Below are 16081 nucleotides of genomic sequence, written 5' to 3'. Positions count from 1 at the left end.
CTCCATGACACAACTCCGTCCGTCGTCCCATTGCCCACTAAGCATATTGAGAAGCAAGCTGAGGCCACTAATACAACAAATTTGCACTATCTAACATGATTACACACCTTGGCTTCGTCTTCATCCGTCGAGAAAAGTCTCCATCGCCTTACGTAGATCTTTTAGTTCCTTGCCTAGACTCTCTTCTTGTCTCTTGAGTGCCTGAAATGAGACATCCACTACTCCAGAGAACATTGAGGCTGCATCAGGGGCCTTTCCCGCTGATGAACCATCCGATCGCAGAGTCGGATCAAGTGATGCAGATGCTCGCCGCATCTGTAGAAGAAACTCCTCCGCTAACTGAATCGTGAGAGACATCTGCAGAGACGGCGCCGAGTCGACGGCAAAGGAGCCCACGGTGACGCCAGGAAGTTTCCATGACTGAAACAGGTGACCCGACTCAAGCTGATTTAGCTCTGAGTGAATGCAGCTGAAGACCTTCTGGTACATGTCTAGAAGCCGAACATACGTCGAGAGGACGAAGAGACAGGTCGCCGGATCCGACAAGGAGTTGAGTCCTTTAGCTAGTACAGAGTTCCCGCCATCGCTTCCGGGAGAGGCGGCCTCCATCGGTGGAGACATTTCCGCAAGAAGGTCTGCAAAGTGTCGAGAGAGTTTGAACATCTCATCAACAGGGAAAGGTGCCGTGGTTGAGCTTCCGTCGTCGGGTGTCGAGGCTATGCTGGATCGACCGGGCTCCTCGGATGATGAGTCGATGTGCGCGGGTAGATTCGACGACAGCTCAAAGAGCCGGGAGTTGACTTCGGTGATGCGAGGCATCCACTCTCCAGCCGATGGTCCTTGGCCAGCAGCATACGGCCGGAGCATGATCTGCCTTGTTCTTTGCTTGACACGCTTCCTTGCTCTCCGCGGTGGAGTAAAGTCATGTGGCTTACTCGATCTTGAAGAAGATTGCCTTTGCAACGCAGGGCTTCCGAGATAGACCCGGCCGACCTGGTCTGCTTGCGGAGCCATGGGTGAGGTGAATGCCGAGTCTGAAGTTGCTGAGTGGACTGGGCTCCATGGATGGGTAATGGATTCTCCATGTCCTGACATCAGATCGTCCATGGCTCCGGTGAAAGTCTGGGGTAATTGTTGTTGGTTTGTGCTGGGTTGGTAGAGGCCGGCAGAGTTACCGAAGCTAAAGTCGAAGTCGACCATGTCAAGCATGGTATCATGTGAAACGACAGCATTGTCTCCAAATGCCGTGTTACCACAGACAGGACCACCATGTTGGGTCTTGACGATAACTACACGAGGCAAGAAATCGTCAGTAAAGGGAGAATTATTCTAGACAAGTCAAAGACACCAAGACTCACCTTGATCGGACTGTGTGACTTGGGCGGACCCGCTCTCTGTACGCTGCCGCTTGGGAGTCGGGATGCCTTTTCGTACAACCTCTGCTGTTGAGCCGTATTGATTGTGGTGGTGGTGGTTTTGTTGCTTGCGATAACGCAGAGAAGGGCTCGAAGTGCACTCTTCCTTGAGTCTGATACAGCGCTCACAGGCTTCATCGCCGACGCGCTTACAGCTCAGCTTCTGCCTATGACACCGATCGCAAGCCTTCCGAATCGGACCGTCAGACATTGTCACTGCCATGGTTCGGCGTTTGCAAAACAAGAACAATTTGCGAGGGAATTCCAGAGAGTCGGGGGTGAGGGGAGGTGTGTAGTCAAATAGGCCTGGATCCATTCGACCAAGAAGTGGGCTCTCTGATCCCTAGTCAATGAGACAGCTACGCATGAATGCTTTTCTCTCGACCGGGGACAAGAGTACCGTTAATGAGGTGCAGGCGAAAAGAGAGAGATCCAGCGAGCAGGCGAGAGGTACCGTAGAGCATCGACTACGATACGACCCGAGCTGATCCATTCCTCGCCGCAACCATAGCCCGCTCGGTCGAAAAAAGCACTGGATGTGCCGGGCCACCTTGATTGGACAATCATCGGCTAGCCTTGGAGCGAGATAGTAAAACATGGCGAATATGGGCGAGGATGCTGGCACCTTGTTCCCTCGGACTGGAAAGAAATAGCATCTGGGCTAACCTCCCCAGAACTACGGACCGGGATATGGGAGTAGGGTAAGGTATCCGTACCTATGGATGGCATGGTATCCGTAGGGTTCCCAAGGTAGGAGGAGGAGGAGGGAGTGGAAAGGGGGTGTACAGAAGAACTACCTTGCAGAATCAAGTGCCCGTCCAGCCCATCCAGTCTGGTTCGTTCGAATCCAAGAGAACAGCACCGCTTGCTCGCCCGGGCAACCAATGGGCACTTCCCCGGCGGCCCAGCACCACGGTACAGACCTTGCGCGACTTCAGCGATCCGATGTTCATTACTAGACAGCTAGACAGTATGAGAGAGGACGATGCCTGAAAGAAGAAACCTGCTCCACTAGCTCGCGGACAGAGAGAGATACACGTCTCCAGTTCTCCTCTCTTCAATCTGCACACTGCACAGAGCTGCACTAGACAGCCCAGGATCACTTGCAAGGGGGCGGAAGATCCACCAGGGTCCCTGTCTGTGGAGACGATGAAACATGCAAAAACGAAGTGTCAGAACTCAGAAAAGATTTGGACAGATGTGGTATAGAAAACGACAAAGAAAGCTTTCTCTAGAGAGAGAAAACATAAAGACCTTTTTTCCCACTATGACGGGCCACCATCCGCCAGGTGTGGCGTCTGTCTGAGTCTCTTACCCACCGTCGAGTCGAGTCGAGCCGAAGCTCCTAGGTAGGTACTCCAATCCACTTCCCCACCACCGCGCGGCATGGCCTTGGACCACTTGGTCTCTCCTATGGTCTCTCATGGTCGACAGGGACCGCAAGAGCATGCAGAAAGTGGCTGAAAGGGCGGACCCCCGAGTTTGTGTGCCAAGGAATGGCTAAGGGGCAAGTGGTGATCCTGCTTCGACGGCGTCGTCGATGGACGTCACATTTAGCACCCATCTTCTTCAGGAAAACGGTGCAGCGCGGCGCAGGCACCAGATGTTGTGCGACCATGATCGCGATTTGAGCTTTCGACGCCTAGCCTCGGGTTCGAGTTGGATCGCTTGCCTCATGTCAGATGTCACAAGGTGGCAGAGATAACGGCGAAGCCCTCCCCGTCGCCTCTGCCTCGTCCCATCGAGCCTTCTGGCCAAGATCCATCAAGCTATCAACGCGGCTTCGGGAAGTTCTTCAACGTGGAGCAAGTCTACCACGTAAGTAGACCCCACGACGGCTTGGATTAGTCTCCTAGTCTCCGTAGTCGCCGTGATTCTCGCAACGCAGCCAATGGAGAGAGCCGTCTTGGCTCGAGTAGAGTCCAGATTCAGTTCGATTGCCAACTTGGTGAGTCGGAGAACTCGGGGATGCACGATGCGACCTGACACGACGACACGACACCGGGCAAGCGGGATGAAGCCAAGCCGATGTTGCTTAGCCGATAAATGGAGCAATTTCAGTAAAGACCCAGAAATCAAGCCCGGAAAAAACTGTCTAACGGTTTCGTAGACATGTTTGCCCGTTATGCGTGGAAATTGTAAGGATTCGAGGGTTGTTTGCTTCCTTTGCTGGGTTGGTTTGCGTGGTTGTTTGTCACCAAATATTTGTTGGTGGCTGCGAACCCGGCAATCTGGATTTTCGACCAGGGTACCCCGTGTTTGCGCCGCAGTGTACCAGATGAGATGGGAGCTCCAAATGATCGATGCAGTTTGGAATCCCACGATTGTCACAGTGCGTTGTTGCCAGGGGCGGGGCATACAGATGCCGTGCCGTGATGGTTCAGGCACGATGGCCAGCTAAGACGAGAGGGGAGACATCCCGCACCAACCGGGCGAGCACGCCGGCAGGCTGACCTCTGTGCCTCCTTTTGCCTCGCTCGGTGAAGTTCGGAGGCAGCACGAGGACAGCCATGGCCGAAGTTGACAAATGGGGATGCCCAGTGACAGCATCTTCATCGGGGGAAAAAAAAGTAATGCCGTAGTTGACTAAGGAAAGTCATGGTGGGAAGTTGTCGTACTAGGAGACAGCCTTGCGACGAGAGGCCGTTGAGTAGGGCCCGTTGTGGGTTTAAGCAGGTTAGGTCGGTAAGGATACGGCCGAGAAGGTGGCAGGAAGGCGCCGTCTCTTTGTCGTGCGGGAAGGCCAAGTAAGCGCTGTAGGCGGGCAGTTGGCGGGCGCGGTTGGATGGCAAGCGGGAGACGATGTCGATGATGAGCAGAGCATGATAGTAGGCTGGCCGCTGGCGCGCCGTCGACGGTGAGTAACGTGCATTCCCTTAGAGCTGTGTGCCGGATTGGGGAGAATGCAGTTTTAGTGCGCGATATCGAGGAGCTCCAAGGTGTGGGTGGCTTGATTGCTAGCAAGGATCATCGACACTACCCCTCAAGACGGACCCTTGCAAGCTTCTGGTATCCGCCGTGCCATGGTCGAATCCGGACGTCAGAGGGCGACCCAGCGTGATGGCGCAAATAGCTTAAGGAAAGCTAGCGATCTGGCACAGCTAGAGTTGTTGTTTGGGCTTTCAGACCCTTGCAATTCGATAGGAACCGCGGATTCCGTACAGAGTATCCTACGGAGTGAAGGAGGATAACACGATGAATGGTTGATACAACCGAAACTCCTTGGGCCAAGGAACTTTGCTGCTCTGTCTGGAGACAAAGTTGGAATCCTGTGTCAAGGGAGGTCATTTGAGGAAAACATCAAGACACAAAAAAAGGTACGAGAGACCGAGGTGCGTTGCACGAGGTGGGAAAGGCGGAAGAGGCCGCGTCGCCCAGCCTTCGACTTGTGGCAGCCCAGTCTTCATGACCATTCTGGGACTCTGGGGGATCACCAAGAAGTCAGTCAGCGGCGTCACCACATCAATCTGTGAGACAGGATGGAGTGGGATGTTGTGATTGGGCACTGGGTAGCCCCGGGTTACGGGTAACGTCAAGGCTGGATTCGCCAACCGTTCAGAGCATGACGCCCTCCACCGGCTCGTCAATGCAATTGTCGTTTGATGTTCCGGCTTGAAAGAACCTCATTCTTTGTTTTCGTTGTTGCGGATTGCGATTGTTCAGGCGACTGCGGCCGAAACGAAATGACAAAAATTGGGTCGGATGAACTGGTGTTCCAGATGTTTCAGACAGTGCCATGAGCAGTGCTGGCACGATGCAGCCAGCAGCATTGTAGCATGGCCCATAGGCAGGTAGTAGCATAGGTGCATAGGTAGTCGGCGGTTGCAGTGCCAGGTGCGCGAATGCGGGCCGTTCCACGGAATGAAGCATCAGATCATGCAACTGCCCGTGCTGGTGAACCACGACTCGCGTAGGTATGTTGACAGCTCAGCTCAAGTCCCATCTTCGAGCACACACTCGGTATTATGCCAGCACCTCGGCCATCCGTCAGACCCGGCAGCATGGCATGATGGGGTTGCGTTAGATTTGCGGTTTGGTGCATTATGACAGCTGCCCTCCCTTTCGGACTTGGCTTGTCGTCTCCCGGGTCCTTACATAGCGGGATGCACGCATTCGCGGAATATTTCTTCAGCTTCGGCAGAGACGAGACCCCTAGGCCAGTGCACTGCGAGTCTGCGACATCAGGTGAACGATATTGGCGCCGAAGTGCAATATTGACGGGGGAGGGACCCAAAAGAGTTTCGTGGGCGGCTTTGGGGCCGGCTGGACGCGTTAAAACGATAGAGAGAGGCGCGCTGAAGGACCCTCACGCAGCGTGGGTTGCTAAAGAGTCTGCCAATCCAGAGTGGAAGGTCGACTTCGGCGAGGCACACCTTTTCATCGGCGAGGGGCGTTCTAAACCACGGAGGCCGTCGGTGCAAAATCTCTGGAATATGAGAAGCGTCGGTTGGAGATTGATCATTGGGGAGACCCCATGCGGTACACGAATACTATCGAGCTCCAGCCAGTTCCAGCCTTCGGGCCGCTCTACTTCGTATCAAGTGTACATACGAACAGGTCGCAGCTTCCAACTGTCCCGTGACGAGGGGGGGGGGGGCTGATGAAGTGTGGCCAAGATGCACGGATAGAGTTTGAGTACCGGCATTCCACGGTCGCCGCCATCCTTGTGAGTCGTATTCCCTGGGTGGGCGATGAGTTTCGGCAGGTCGCAGAATGGCAGGAAAGGGCGCATCGCGACGGAATGCAGCTGACTCTTCCAGAACTCTGGCCCTTAGGCGCATCAGGATTGCACTCGATTATTTCTTCCCGAGGCCCCTGGAATGACGACGATGGGTGAAAAATGATCAAGATGAGTGAGATCATTGGACAGGGGACCTGGCTATTCCGGGACAGTTCCGGGGATCCATCGATCCATCGAGCAAGATGCCTGGGTCGATATGAGTACTGAGCAGTCGAATATGACCAAGGCCAAGGCCATACCGTGAGAGACTTAGCGCGCGCGGGCGATTCACTAGGAGAATAGGAGCTGGAGCCTGAGAGGCAATGAATCTGATCGTCGGGACGGGCGATGGAGCCGAGTGAGTGGAAAGGAGAGCACGGAGAGGAAGGGGAAGAGAAAGAAGAAAGATGGTTGAGAAAGGAAAAGATTAGTGGTGCCAGATCGATGGGAATTGAGCCCCTGTCATGTCCGCGGGCCCCCTGTCCTGACGCAGGGAAGCAAAACTATGGGCGAAAGAGATGGAGAAGCGGCGACTACGACTGCACGCGCCCAGCCACGTACGGAATCTCTAGCGGGAGTTGCACATTCCAAAGGGGAAAGCAGCAGTCCCCGTCGATGAGTGAATGGCGTTGGTGTTGGTGTTGGTGGGAATTGGAAATGATTGAGGCGGCAACGTTGGGCGGGAGGGAGAATGACTGGAGGTGACGCCCAGGCCGGGAAAGATGAGAAGAAGGCACGCCCGACCGACCCCAAGGACAGCACAATGTACGTACCTGTTTCCGGCCAACGGATCCGGGGACGGCAACGGCAGGTGGAGACTTGTCCGGAGGCCGAGGACGGGGTGGTGCACCTTCCGTCTCCCATTGCTCCTGGCCTCGTGACTTCCTCCTCTGCCCTCGTACCTCCTCTTCGTACCTTCCCCCTCAGACTCTGACCTGAAGGTACCTACCCGTCCCTCTTGCCTTTCCCAGCCTAAGGTGGCCGTACCTGGACCACTGTTCTTGCCTGTTTTATTCTTAGCGTTCGGCACCGGAGCCCCGACTCCCCGGGCACGTGGTCTCACCAATCACGGCCGAAGTGAACCCCTGGGCCGATCCAGTGAGGTCTCGAAGGTGTTAGTCACCCACTGCGGTGCAGCAAGGTGAGGTGCGGCAAGGTACGGATACCTAATCCTCTCGAGTCTCGACGCCTCTCCTTCTATTGGTCGCAAATTGTTTCCTCTGACCTCACATCCATCATCCGAATCTCGCCCACTTCGCCCATCTCGTCCATCAGCTCGATCTGCTTCGTCTTAGATTCTCCAACACTCAGACATTGGAGACAAATTCTACCAAACTAGCATGACCCTTGATCCGGATCACTCGCCAGCCGCCTCGGCTCCCGCTCCCTTCAGGTATACCGTCGAGCCTTTGTCAACCTACTACTACTTGTATCCGTTGGTAAGTATGTCTTCTTCTACACCCCTCCCACCCTTGCGCTGACGTTCATCGCATATCATATTGGATCCCAAGTCCCATCAAGGCGGACCCTGATGAACGGGGTATATGCAACTGGCCTCGAGACTACTAATCCATGCCAATCCGATGCTCCATGGGTGGCCGCTGGATCGTTGGGTCGCTGCATCGCAGATCGACTGACCCAAAGCCATGATTCCGCCTCCCTGCTGGTCCCAATACCATTAGCTGCCCTCCCGGATCGCACCCGCTCCCGCGCAAGCTCCCGCTCGGGGAGCCAACCCGCCTGTAAGCCGTGTCTCGACGCCTGGTCCTGGCAGCCGTCGTCACGATGCACAACTTGGGCGCCAAACCCATGTTACTCGTCACTTTTCTGTGCTGAGAAAAAGCAAAGTCTACCGGGAATACGACCTTTCTCTGTGTCACCCAACCCATTTTTCCTGGTCTCGTCCGGTCCTCTCTTTGTGGACTCCGCGGGCCTCGTCCGCACACCCTTCCGCCTCAACCGATGAACCATGGACGGAAGCTTCATCTCAACGGCGGGCTGCTTAATTGACGCATTATAGCAATGGCACGAACAAGTTGCTTGGCTGCTACATCGCAACGCACAAGTTCAGAATCTTAAACTCTGGTTCACCAGCGGACCGTCCCGACTCCAGTCAGTGCCGCCTAGTCGATAGAAGGCGTGGTATCAACAACGCTCGTTCCTCGATGCCAATATAGACTTCATCCTCTACACCTCATCAACTTGCTACAACCCAAGATTCGACTTGGTGTCTAGAAGCCTCATTTTCAGCCTTTGCGCAAGATCGTGAAAACTTCTACACGTCAGAAAATTTTCGCAGAATCCATCGCCTCGAAACAGCGCAGCTGGGAAAAAGAAAAACTTGGACTCGCACGGCCGAGGGAGGGCTAAGTCACGAAAAAAAGGACACAAGGCAAAAAAGTAACGATTCCTCGACACAATTTTGTTGTTCACAATGACAAAATGTTGAAAATTTCAGAGAGGTATCTTTCTATCCATACAATTACAGTTGAAGCAAGGCGCGCGAGGAAAAGAACCTCTTCTAATATGATACCAAAACCTGTCGCCCCGCCAAATCATCCCTTCGCAAGATCCCAGCCGGATCTTTTCCTTTCTTTCTTTCTTTTCTCCCTCTCTCTCAGCCCTGTCTAACCTGATACTCAAATCATTGCTGTCTGACTGACTATTGCTCGACGTCACCGGTTGCGAATAGCTCCAGCTTCACTCTCTCCCTCTCGACGCCCAAACCTTCCAACACAAGTCTCGCCTTGAGCATCCAATCCCTCGGCCCGCAGACATAATACTCAGTTCTCTTGTCGGCGAGGCCGAGCTCCTCTTCTGGCAATTGCTTCAGGTCGAGGTGCTGCTCGTAATCGTACTCCTGCCCTTTCTCGTCCCCTGCCTTGACCTCATTGAGGAAGATATGCGCGCTGACATTGTCTCGCTCCCGCGTCAGGTTCCGGATGTGCTTGGCAAATACCAAGTTGCTGCTGTTGCGTGCCGCGTGCACCCACTTGATCGGCCGGTTCGGCGTCTTGGACTCCGGGCTCAGCACCGTGTTGAGGATCGACATGAGCGGTGTCGCGCCGACACCTGCCGAGAGAAGCACCAACGGCACATCCGCCTTTTCGGCCTCTTTTGCGTCCAGGAAGAAGTCTCCTTGCGGGTGCGACACATCAATCTCGTCACCAACCTGGTACCCGTCGTGCAAAAGGTTCGAAATGAGGCCGGGAACCAGACCCTTCTTCAAGTCCTCTTCGGGCGCGTCCACCACAGTCGCCTCACGCTTGACGCTGATGCGGTAGTACTCGCCCTGTGTTGCGGCGTCGCTCAGACTGTACTGTCTGGGCTGGGTGATGCCACCGAGTTGTGGCACCGGGACTTGCACAGAGATGTACTGGCCCGGGAGATACTTGGGCAGGGGTAGCTTGCCGTCTGAGGGTGAGAGGTAGAAGCTGGTAACGGAGTCGGACTCGTCGATGCGGCGGATGATCTTGAACTTGCGCCAGTTCGTCCAGATACCGGCTTCCTGGTACATCTCCTTCTCACGGCCGATGAAAACCTGCGCAAGCTGTCCGTAGGCCTGTGTCCAGGCCTCGGCAATCTCGGGTGTGAGTGCGTCACCCAAGACGTCTCCGATTGCCTTCATGAGGTGAGTGCCGACGATGTCGTAGTGCTCAGGGCGAATGTACAGCGACGCATGCTTGTGAGCGATGCGCTCAACGGCAGCTTTGAGTCTGGGCAAGTCGTCGATATATGTGGCGTAGGCGAGGACAGACTGGGCGAGTGCCCGGGGTTGCTCCCCCGATGCCTGGTTGCGGAGACTGAAGATGTTTTTGAGTTCGGGGTGGGTGTCGATCATCTCCTTGTAGAAGAGAGTCGTGATGGTTTCGCCGTGCACCTTGAGCACGGGCGCTGTCGACTTGACGATGTTGATCTGGTCTTGTGTGAGGCTCATTCTGGAGGATGAGATGGAGAAGGCTCGGGCAAGGTTGTTGTTTGTTGGACGAGCCAAGGTTGGCAAAAGACGAGTGGTCTTGAAAAGAGAGAACATCTACCGAGGGCTGTTGAGCAGGAGGTGATGTTGAGAGTGACGATGACGATGACGATGTGCTGCAGCTAGTGCTCAGCAGTCTGAAGTCTGGTGTTTCTTTTGGTCTGTGTGACGAAAGTCTGAAGTCTGGATAGTGATACTGCTTCTCTTTTCCGTTTCAGAAGCGGGAGACTCGGGCAGTATTTATTTTCTACGACAAAGGTACAGCATTTCCACGGCACGAAAGTTACGATTGACAAATATCAGGCTTCTCAATGGTCGACGATGGGTGCGGACCGCTCATGGCCGCTGGCCTCCACAGAAAAACCGGGTGTCCCGTAACATCCCTCTTGCCGGTGGCCTGACATCGGGTCGGAGTTCCACACGTCGTTGGATCTTGCATCTCCGCGGCGCGCGCCCGTTCAATGGGCCACAACATCGGCAACGGGATCCATTTCCTAGGCGGCCGGGGGTCACCCCTGACCAGAGGACCACGCCGGAATCGTCAGCGGCTCGGCCGCTTTCGCGTGGCTCGTCAGGGCTGCCGACTGGGTCACAGGGTCGCAAATGCTACGCGGTGAATGGGCCTAGACTTTGGTCATGGCTTTGGCATTGGTTTTGCAGTTGCGTCACTCTCTGTTCGTCGCAGCGACACTGAGTCGTTGAAATGTTAATAATCGTTGATGGTCAAATACACTATGGATGAATCTGCGATGCGTCTGCGATACTCCCAGGTGAGCGTTGCTCCAAATCAAGGCCTCATTCACGTTTCAGTCGTCACTGCGTAATGGCACTGACCTCTCTGCCCTGCCGGTAACAGCCGGTGGCAGGCAGTATGCAAGCTGCGAGATGGATCGGGAAACTCGTCCCTAGAGTCTGAGAGGTGCAGAAACCTCTTTTCTGACAAAGTGTCGCAAGCGCGGCGGCCAAGCGTCCGAGTCTAGAGGAGTATTAAAGCTCTTTGGTGGCGTGTTGGTTCCTGGCACTAAATTCTTCTAATTAGCAACGCTACCCTCCCACGCCTCTGAAGCCTCCCTCGTCTGCCAAAGCCTAATTCTGCAGGCGAGAGACAGCCGGGGCCTGTGTTGGAGCAGGGCACATGGAAGTCAGACACAAGTTTCTGTTCCTCATTCAATTCCTCCATACAAGTCCAGTGGCGTCCTCAGCTATTGATTCCGTGCCTGAAAATGAATTTGACAGATTGCGAGGAAAGGGACAGTGGAACATGGAGGGTGAGGTGTACCGAGTGGCCGACGCCTCACATCAACAAGCGAGAAACATGTATGTTAGCGACGAGAGACACAGTGTCGCACCGCCACTCCCGTTTTGAGTGGCTTGTAGCTTCTGGTCGTCCAGCTAATTGCGTCACTTTTGATCGCAATTTACCGTCCTACTAGTTTCGCGGAATGTCGTCCGGAGGTGGTCTACGTTTGGCGAGAGAGGAGCAGAGTACCTACTGCGTAGGTATTCCTTGCTGACTCGGCTCGGAAGCAAATGAAATTTTTGACAAGCAGGACGGGGGGCTGAAGTGATCACCGCGAGGGTTCCAAGTTCCAACTCTGCCCGTGCCGACGGGATGGAAGCTCTTTCGGATAGCCTCCATCCCGGCAGCCTTCGACCAATGACAAATCTGTGAGTTGTCTTTTTCGTGCCTTGTTGGCATTGTAGCCTCAATCCCTTTTCGTCCAATGCCTCGAAACCGACGTTAATCCCACGACCGACGAATCCAACGGCGTCTATCCCCAACACGGCTACGGGTTACAACGCTAAGAATAATCCCGCTGCGTCTGCCGCATCCCGACGCCACATCAGACCAGCTGACACGGTAACACTGAGAAGTTGACATAATACCTCGAGGGATTTCCCGGGACACTTGGAAGAAACAGGAGTCGCCCAGGCGCGGAACCGCAGCAGCGAGATCAACGTCAAAGGATCAGAATTCGTGGTTCCACGATTCCCCATTCATGATTCCACAGGGGGGAGAGGGCTAGCGGAAGGCCCATGACCTGGGACCTGGGGAAAACCTTCTCCGCGGACCGGGTCGCATAGGGCTTGATGCGTGTCAGGGAAGATGGCGGTAGATCGCGGGTCGTAGCCATCATGACAGCCCTGATTTGGTTGCTGTACTCCGTAAAGCATGACCACGAACCGTTGCGTGCCAGAAGTTTTAGAAGCATGGAAAATGCTTCCGTGGGACCAACCAATCACACTTCCTTCAATCATGAGAGCATTTCACAGAGTCTCGATTGAAGTCGATGTGCAGGTAGAATAAGAATTGATTATTACAACGCACCTTGAAAGACCAGCACCCAGTTCGCTTCCACATACCTCGGGCTATACGGAGTAATGTGAGATGCATTTCAGGTGAGAGTGTGTGTAAACCATCGTAACCCCCAATCTTGGCATGATTCCACGGTAACGCGCCGCTCTTGCAAAGTGTGGCGAGTGCGCGCTGAGTCGTGACCTCGCAGATCTCGCTATTGCGAAATGTCCGAGGTGCGAGCTTTGTGGGCCGATTTTCTTGACGTCTGACCAACGCGACGACGCACGATCGGCACCACAGCGTCAACGTCAACCGGATGTAAATGGGTCTAGATTTGGATCTTTGGATCTGTGGATGGATATCCACAGAATTTGGAATTTTGAAAGAGCCTTTGAGGATGTTGCATCTCCTCGGTGAAGATGCTGTTGTTCGGAACTTTATGTGCGGAAGTAGAATGCAGCCGAAAGCCCACCAACGTCGTGAGATGAAAGACTGTTAGGCTTTTGCAACTAACACTCACGTTGAACCAGGATGAAAGTTTAGCAGAGTGTAAGAAATGGCAATCGACCCTCCTCTTTTGAGGTTTCCTGTTACCGTCAGAATGTCGTCGTTTATCGCCCTTTCTATCAAGCGCACAAGAGGCCTCGGTGGAATAGAATCGCCGACATGTGGATACGATTAGGCGAATATCATGGCGCTGTCCTATAGTTGCTACCCTATGCATCGCGAGAGTCTCGTGAAGACAAAAGATGACTCACTTCGAGGACCTGCTTCCTCTGTGAGTGTCAATTCTGAAAGTCACATGTCCATGGTGGACGCTGACATCTTGAATACAGCTGTTGACGAGTAGAGCCGCAGACCTTCAGGAGTTTCGTTCCTCGGATGATGTCACATTTTCCTGCTTTTCTCAAGCTTCACTCTTCATCGCTGAGAGGTTGGGGGACCAAGATGAAAACGAAGAAAAACCCCTTTCCTGGTTCGGATTGAATCATGAATCTTGCAAATGACACTGAGCATTTGTCAAAATGAGCAAAGGATGCCCTGCCCCCATCATGCAATATATATATCCATGCAGGCTCAATCCGGTCAAGTCGTGGTATTATCTGTCTCTCCAATCCAGCCACATACGCCTTTGTGGGAACGAGCAAGAGGGGAAACATCGGTCTTCCACATGGGTCGAACAAGAAACCAAGCGTCAGATCCGGTGGTCGAGGGGACTAAAATCTACATTCGGATCTTCCCCAATGGACTCCTTGGCCTCTTTCCCAGGTCGCTCAGTGACGGGAACGAGGTGAAAGGGACTGAAGGATCCTCTCGCGTGGAGTTGAACACACCATACCGGCGGCATGTTCACTCAGCAAAATGTGTAAAGCCAGCTCGTATCAGGATCTCGATATAGAAGCAATCTAGAATCTAGGAAACATCACCAGGCTCGATCCAAAACAAAACAAATACCACGACAATCTACCCCTCCAACCATCATCATAATCATCACCACCCTCATCAACACTCTCATGGCCTAGGCTCCCACTCCCAATACCCCTTCTCAGCCCCTCGTCCACCCCGCCTAGCCAACGAACTCCGGTTCTGACAGCTCGGATGGAAGTGATCCTCCTTCAGCCCAAAAGGCCACATGGCAATGAAGCAAATCTCCCCGACGCCGCACCCAGGCCTACACTTCTTCCACGTGCTCCACCCGAGATCCTCCTTGAGCGACTGAATCACCTTCCGGCCCTTTGTCACCGCACCCTCGAGCTTCTTGTCATCATCCCCGTCGCTCTCGTCAACGACGCGCCGGACCTCTGCCTCGGAAAACGCGCTCGTCAACGCCGGCATCGCCCGCAGAACGAGGCCCCGGACATCGAACAGATCCCCACAGAGTCTCTGGACGACAGTCTCGACGGCAACGTACATCATTCCGTCCTCGGGCGTCCACTCGGCCTTCCACACCGTCGCCGGCATCAAAAAGTGCTTTACGCAACGCTCCCTCGCCTCCCTCACGTACCCATCCTCCTCCTCTTCCTCCTTCACATTAACGGCAAAATCATCCGCATCCCGCGGATAATCCACAAACGTATTCGTAACAGTCAAAACCTGCGCCACAAACCCCTCATCTCCTTCAACAGCCCCCTCATCAGCCAAAGTCTCAATCCGATCGCCATGCCTGGTAACAATCATATCAACAACACCCTGCCAATCAACCCTCCCATCATCCCACCCGGCCCCCTTTACAATCTCCCCAACCCGACCAAGCATAACCCCCCTCTCCGCCTCCGTCAACCGTCCCAGGCGCGGCATATCAACCTGCCCATTCGGATTACTCACATTCAAAGGATACCACAGCCCGCTCACCATTCCCCCAAACCCAAGCCTCACCCGTCCCCCTCCAATCCCATCATACCGCTGCCCAACAGCCCTCGCCCACTCAAACATGTCGATCCCGCTCCCCGCCTCAGGAACATCGCTCCACGGCCGTCTCAGCACGCTCTCGAGCGCCAAACCGTCGTGGAAATCGCAGTAAATCGCCTCGAACCCGATCTCCATCCGAATCACCCCGTCTAGCCCCCATGCCTTCACAACCTCGCACACTTCCGCGGCGCGATCCCACTCCCCGAACCCAGGCGCTTCCTCGAGTCCGCGCAGCAGGAAATCCTGCGTGTCGAGCGTGCCCATCCCCGTCTTGCCGGCCGCCATGCCGTCGAGGTACAGCAGCTTCAGATCCCGCTTCGCGCGGTAGGTGTGGAAGTATCCCCGCACAGGCTTCCCGTCGCCGCCGCCAGGTCCACCGGGTCCCCTCGGAGGAGGCTTCCTTCTGTCATTGTCATCGTCGTCGTCGTCATCATCTGCCCTAATAGGTCGTTGATATTCCTCCTCTCCCATCATGAGGATAGGTTCCGAATCATGCGGTCCCTTCGGCGGTCCACCCCCTCCACCATTACCAGGCGGACCCCCGGGACCCTTTCCCTTCCCAGGCGGCCTCGGAGGCGGCGAACCCCTTCCACCGCGAGAACTTCTCGCAAACCCCTCCGAGTGCTCCATCTCAAACGCAAGCCACTCGAAGCTGTCGGGGGTAGTATTCGCCCTCGTACCGTGATACATCAACGTACCCTTGGGCACCGTAGCCGGAATGAGACCCAGACCGTTATGATGGAACGAGGAACCCCATTGTCGCATGGCAGAGTGCAAAGCATTGAAAATATGCACCGCATTCTCCCGTGCCTGGTCCGCGCTCGGTGCGAAGTCCAAAGACGACGACGACGGAGGTAGTTGGTGTGGCTGATGGTGAGGTGATCGCGGCGCCGAAACTGGCTCGGCCGAGACGAGGGCCGTTGCCGGAGATAAACTTAGGCCAGATAGCGCCAAGACGGCGGCGGCCGAGACGAGGTGAACCATAATGTTCACCTTGGGACAGACAGTTGCGGATTAAAAGTAAAAAAAGACTCCAAAATCTAGAAACACTGTCGAGCCATGTTCCGTCGAGGTAAAACAAAACGGAGAGGAAAAAAGGCACAACACGGGAGGTGGCAGCTTATGGCTGTGGCTTGGCTTATCAATCGGAAGGATCAGCCGTACAAAAGGCCCTGGTAAAAGTACGCCGGTGTGCTGGTACGCGCGGCTGGCCGCGACAACTGACTGATTCAAGTGATTCGCGGTGAGACTGGAGATGTAAC

General features: G+C 54.7%; 4 protein-coding genes across 4 annotated transcripts; all 4 read right to left on the bottom strand.

Annotated features, from left to right (window-relative positions):
* Positions 1-120: 120 nt before the first annotated feature.
* On the bottom strand, positions 121-1638 carry BDP55DRAFT_565483 (uncharacterized protein; the record flags this gene model as incomplete). Its single annotated transcript, XM_060570421.1, has 2 exons — positions 121-1278; positions 1378-1638. The coding sequence occupies 2 exons, from the start codon at positions 1636-1638 to the stop codon at positions 121-123; spliced, it is 1419 nt and encodes a 472-aa protein (XP_060423027.1).
* A 7159-nt stretch (positions 1639-8797) lies between these two features.
* Positions 8798-10072, bottom strand: BDP55DRAFT_734256 (globin; the record flags this gene model as incomplete). Its single annotated transcript, XM_060580186.1, has 1 exon — positions 8798-10072. The coding sequence occupies one exon, from the start codon at positions 10070-10072 to the stop codon at positions 8798-8800; it is 1275 nt and encodes a 424-aa protein (XP_060423026.1).
* Positions 10073-12109: 2037 nt separating this feature from the next.
* Positions 12110-13134, bottom strand: BDP55DRAFT_638007 (uncharacterized protein; the record flags this gene model as incomplete). The annotated part of the gene is made up of 3 exons (XM_060573056.1): positions 12110-12360; positions 12476-12758; positions 12931-13134. The coding sequence occupies 3 exons, from the start codon at positions 13132-13134 to the stop codon at positions 12110-12112; spliced, it is 738 nt and encodes a 245-aa protein (XP_060423025.1).
* Positions 13135-13922: 788 nt separating this feature from the next.
* On the bottom strand, positions 13923-15803 carry BDP55DRAFT_565577 (uncharacterized protein; the record flags this gene model as incomplete). Its single annotated transcript, XM_060570433.1, has 1 exon — positions 13923-15803. The coding sequence occupies one exon, from the start codon at positions 15801-15803 to the stop codon at positions 13923-13925; it is 1881 nt and encodes a 626-aa protein (XP_060423024.1).
* Between the last annotated feature and the right edge of the window lie 278 nt (positions 15804-16081).

The sequence above is a fragment of the Colletotrichum godetiae genome (assembly GCF_030913485.1).
Source record: "Colletotrichum godetiae strain CBS 193.32 chromosome Unknown BDP55scaffold_76, whole genome shotgun sequence".
In the NCBI taxonomy this organism is placed as follows: domain Eukaryota; kingdom Fungi; phylum Ascomycota; class Sordariomycetes; order Glomerellales; family Glomerellaceae; genus Colletotrichum; species Colletotrichum godetiae.
Note: the sequence above shows the minus strand (reverse complement) of the source record. Positions and strands in the feature narration are given on the sequence as shown.